This window comes from Antechinus flavipes, chromosome 5 (genome assembly GCF_016432865.1).
Source record: "Antechinus flavipes isolate AdamAnt ecotype Samford, QLD, Australia chromosome 5, AdamAnt_v2, whole genome shotgun sequence".
In the NCBI taxonomy this organism is placed as follows: Eukaryota; Metazoa; Chordata; class Mammalia; order Dasyuromorphia; family Dasyuridae; genus Antechinus; species Antechinus flavipes.
The window spans coordinates 98,731,815-98,736,998 of record NC_067402.1 but is presented as its reverse complement, the minus strand read 5'-3'; the positions used below and the strand labels follow the sequence as shown (position 1 = coordinate 98,736,998).

General features: G+C 34.5%; 1 protein-coding gene across 1 annotated transcript; it reads left to right on the top strand.

Moving 5' to 3' along the window:
• Window positions 1-529: 529 nt before the first annotated feature.
• Window positions 530-1,462, top strand: LOC127564751 (olfactory receptor 2A12-like). Its single transcript, XM_052001499.1, has one exon. The coding sequence runs from the start codon at window positions 530-532 to the stop codon at window positions 1,460-1,462; it is 933 nt and encodes a 310-aa protein (XP_051857459.1).
• Window positions 1,463-5,184: the final 3,722 nt, after the last annotated feature.

Genomic DNA, 5,184 nt, shown 5'->3' with positions numbered 1-5,184 from the left:
TATATATATCTTGTTTGCATTTTTTTTTATTTCTTTAGATTGTGAACTCCTAGAGGCCAGGTTTTTTACTTCTTTTTCTATCCCCAGCATTTAGCATAATACCTGACCTATAGTAGGAACTTAATAAATGTTTACTGAATTTAATTTCAACAATTTACATGTGATTAAGCAAAGACCCAAGGAGATAAAGATGCTTGACAAGTCACATAGATAATGAGGATCAGAGAGCCAGGATATGAATCCAATCCTCTGACACCAGAACTAGAACTTGGTCCCCTACACTATGCTACATTTGCTATTGATCAGCAATAATTATCCTCCTATGCCTATCTGAGCTGCTCCATATATTACATTTTCTTCCTGTTTTATTTTGGATGCAAAAAATTACTCTGATATCTCTGTAACTGGCTGTTTCAAGATAAAGAAAACATAAGGAAAAGAGACTAAACACTATGATATAATTCAGTAAATAACTAAGATTCAAAAATATTTCTCAGCTGTCATACTTGACTATCTCTGTCACAGGAGGATGTGGAAAAACCAAACACTGATCACAGAGTTTATCATTCTGGGATTTCTCGTCAGGCCAGAAATAAAGATATTCCTCTTTGTGATCTTCTCCTTGTTTTATGCTGTCACTCTTCTGGGGAATAGCATCATCCTAGGACTCATCTGTCTGGACTCCCATCTCCATATTCCCATGTACTTCTTCCTCTCACATCTGGCCATTGTCGACATGTCCTATGCCTCAAACAATGTACCCAAGATGCTTGTGAACCTATTGGACAAGGACAGAGGTATCTCCTTTGCTCCCTGTATATTGCAAATGTATTTGTATTTGGCCTTTGCCATTGTGGAGTGTTTTATCTTGGTGGTGATGTCCTATGATCGTTATGTGGCAATCTGCCATCCCCTCAGATATACTGTCATCATGAGCTGGAGATTGTGCATTACTCTGACCATCATTTCCTGGGTATTCAGCTTCCTCCTTGCTCTGGTCCATGTGATTTTCATTCTGAGGCTGCCCTTCTGTGGACCCCGGGAAGTCAACCACTTCTTCTGTGAGATCCTGTCTTTGCTCGAGCTTGCTTGTGCTGATACTAGACTTAACAAGCTAGTTATCTTTACAATGTGTGTGTTTGTCCTAGTTGGCCCTCTCAGCTTAATCTTGATCTCCTACATGCGCATTCTCTATGCCATCCTGAGGATCCAGTCTGGGGAAGGAAGAAAGAAAGCATTCTCTACCTGCTCCTCCCACCTCTGTGTAGTTGGGCTCTTCTATGGTAGTGCCATCATACTATACATGACCCCCAAAACTAGCCAGCCTCAGGAGCAGCAGAAAATCCTCTCCTTATTTTACAGTCTCTTTAACCCTATGTTGAATCCCTTGATCTATAGCCTGAGGAATGCAGAGGTGAAAGGTGCTCTGAGGAGACTATTGGGGAAGGAAAACCCTTCCTAAAACATGTAACTTGCTCATAACCAATTCCAATTCATTGTTATTCTTGGTGCTATTTCACAGGTCTGAGTATAAATCAGCATCAACAACAATTGTTTGCTTTCTCTGTCTCTCTGAGCAGGTAATTCTAGAAATCCTGGATACTTCCAGTTTATTTTTCATATCTTCCCTATTTAGCTATAGTAATTTTGATATTGCTTTTTGTTTAGGGTTTATGGTTAAATCCTAAGGAAGCATTCAAGATGTAAAGTTTACATCAGGCTTATATCTCATATTAAGCATAACCATCTCCATCTGAATATCAAAAAATAATTCATATCCTAGACTGGATAGAGAGCCATAGATTCACTGATCTTGACTACATCCATTGATCTTGATCCCAGACTTGGATTTCTTTTTTTAATTTTTTTTCCTTTCCATTAACAAAGGACTTTAGTAGAAGCTTGTGCCTGGTATGTTGTCCAAACCTGGTAAGAATTCATAGCTGTTGATCTCATGCCCAAAGTAATTCAGCTAGTAATTATAAGAGCTGGATTTCAGAGCCACGGCAGTCCCTTTCCCAGTATCCCAAATAAGCTATCAGCCAACCTCTGCTTGAATACTATCAATGAGAGGGAATTACTACTTTATTGTGTAATATACTTCATTGCTGAGTGAGTTTAATTTAAAAGAATTCTTCCTTAACTCATATCTGAATCCCTATAATGTTTACCCATTTATCCAAGTGCTTTCTGAAACTATGCAGCATGAATCTAATTTTTCACTATAAATTTCATAAATTGGGAATGTCCAATAATCCATCTTGCTAAGTTCCCTGAGTAGAAGGTGTCCCTCATGCCTTCCAGTATCATATAGCTACTTCTTCCTTCAGTCTTCTTTGGACTAGATATTCTTCTACTCTCCCTACTATTCTTTACAAAGAAGAATCCTCCCAACTAAGAGTGTATTTTCGTTCAAAGAGGCCTTAGAAGTCACTTCATTCAACCTCCTCACCTATTCAAGAATACTTCCACTGTATGAACCCTGGTTACTAAATCATATAATTATGTTATTGTTGGAGGAGACTTTAGAGGGTGGTTAAAAATGAATTGTCTCAGGCATCATGACTGCTTTTTTACAATTTCTTTCATGTAATAATGTGTGATATTATGTGTTAATTATCTGTATTTATGTTTTAGTAAATGTAAGGCTCCTAAAACCAAAGACAATATCACTTTTATTTTTGTGTCTCCATCAATTTTCACAATATCTGTCACATGGAAGGTATATAATAAATAAACATTAATTAATTTGCCTATTGGATTATAAATTTCTTAAGAGTGTCTTAAGTGTCTTTTTAAAATTTCCATCACTTAACATTATCAGTTCATATAGAAAGTGCTTAATAATCTTTATTCAAATTCATTATTCAAATAATCTTTTGAATGCATAGTAAAGAAATTAGTGAATCTCATGTGAGCTCTTAACAAAGAATAATAATGGTAATGTTGCCAAGTAATATTATATTTATGTAATTCTTTCAGATGTATATTTTTCCTATACTAACATACTTGTGATATTTATAAAAGTAACATATATTTTTTCTTCTAGCTAAGATAGGCTCAGAGAAACTAGAAGTCTTGCCCAAAGTCATCCAGCTAGTAATTCAGCCAGTTATTATAAGAGGTGAATTTTAAAGCCATGTCTATCTCCTTCCCAATATCCCAAATGAGCTATCAGCCAACCTTTGCTTCAATATTATCAATGATAGGGAGTTACTACTTTAATGGGTAATCTACTTCATCACTTAATGAATTTAATTTAAGGGAATTCTTTCTTATGTTGAACCCAAATTTGAATCCCTATAATGTTCACCCATTTATCCAAGTTCTTTATGAAACTATGCAGCACAAATCTAATTCCTTCTACTGAAATTTTCATAAGTGGGGAATATCCTAGGCCTACAAGTTTAGTATATAGCATATAATAATAGTCTGTGTATGTTCCATATCACTCAGGATTGATGGAAATCTTTTAGGTCAACAAAGTGGATTTGATAAAATGTAAATATGTAATTTTTAAAATGTAAAAAGAATCAAAGCTTCCTAGAGTTACACATCAGTTATTAATGACAGTTTCTTTGGCTACTCTTTATAACTGGCTATCATCAATAATTCTAATTGTGTGATTAAAAGCCTGGGGTGAGAAACAGAACTATTTTTTCATATTTCATAATTTCATAAAAAGGGAAAATTGAGAGTGAAATAGAATTGGAAGAATTCTTATGCTAGATTCTTAAAGACGACTTGTCATTTTAAAAAATTCCTTCTCCCAATGGCCGGGACAGTTATTTTCATATAACAGATATTTTCGAACACTTGTTGAATAAATAATAATTGTTTGGACTAGCAGTCTGGAAAATTGAACATACTGTCTTTTCAGAATAAAATATAGAGTAATTCAGGATAACAGTAGAACAAATGATGTTCATGTGGTTAAAAGAGTCAACCTAGTGCCAAAGAACCTGGAGAGGGATCTCATTCCACATCAGTGCAAAAAAAAAAAAAAAAAAAAAAAAAAAAGGAAAAGTTTGGTTTGGGATTGGAAGGTTAAAAATTAAAGGGGAACTATAAAAATGTACAGTGATGACCAGAGGAGCAAATGATTCAACTAAATTGTCAGAAACAAAACAGGTTTAAAAAGAAATAATAAGAAATGCAGGAAAAAAAATAATATTATTAGGAACATTCTAAGAAAGGTTAAATTTTAAAAGAGTTTAAAGAAAGTTTTCTTTTAAATCTCAAGGAGAACTCTAGAAATAAAACATGGCACAGTAGATAGAGTACCAGGCCTGGAATCAAGAAGATACTAGCTCAAATGTGACCTCAGACACTAACTACCTCTGTGACACTAGACTTACCTCATTTGTAAAATAAGCTGGAGAAGAAAATAGCAAACAATTTCAGTGTCTTTACTAAGAAAACCCCAAATAGGCTCACGAAGAGTCAGATCTAAGTGAAACAACCGAAAAACAAAAAGATATTTAGTGCAATGGGACGCATTCTACCATAGAAACCATGTAGTGATCTAAAAGATCTTCTGCGCCAAGGCACAAGATTGGAATATGGGGATGAAAAAGTATATTTAGAATATATGCATAGCTATACACAAATATATGTGTATATATGTATGTAGGTGTGTATATATACATATGATATATATGCTTCATCAGTGCCCATTTTGTCTGTAAGTGTAAATATAACATATGTGGCTGTATATACAAATATATATAATCCCTCATGAATATATTTGCATGTATGTGTATCTGTGTAAATTATATATGTGGTTATATAAACAACAAAATATTAAAAAAAAAGATTTCTCTTACACTAACAAAAGGAATTGATTCCATGTCAGTTCATAGAATCTAAATTGCTGCCATCAGTCCCAAGCATGTTCCTTCTGAAGATTTTTCTACTTTTCCACATTTTTTGCTCTCACAAAAAAAATTTAGTTGTGATCTGGAACTGTATGCATCAGACTTAAATAATGATATAGAAGAAAGAGATAGTTCCACAAAAGAAAAAAAAATAGCCTGTGTTCTCAGTCTTGTGTTTGAGCTTGCACTTTCTCTTCCTTGATGAGAACTTCCAGCTTCTAAGCTACTATGTGATACCACAAGTGGAAAACCAATGTACTCCTGAGATGACCTCACTCATCCCTATATGGCTCCCTTCTGTGTAGGA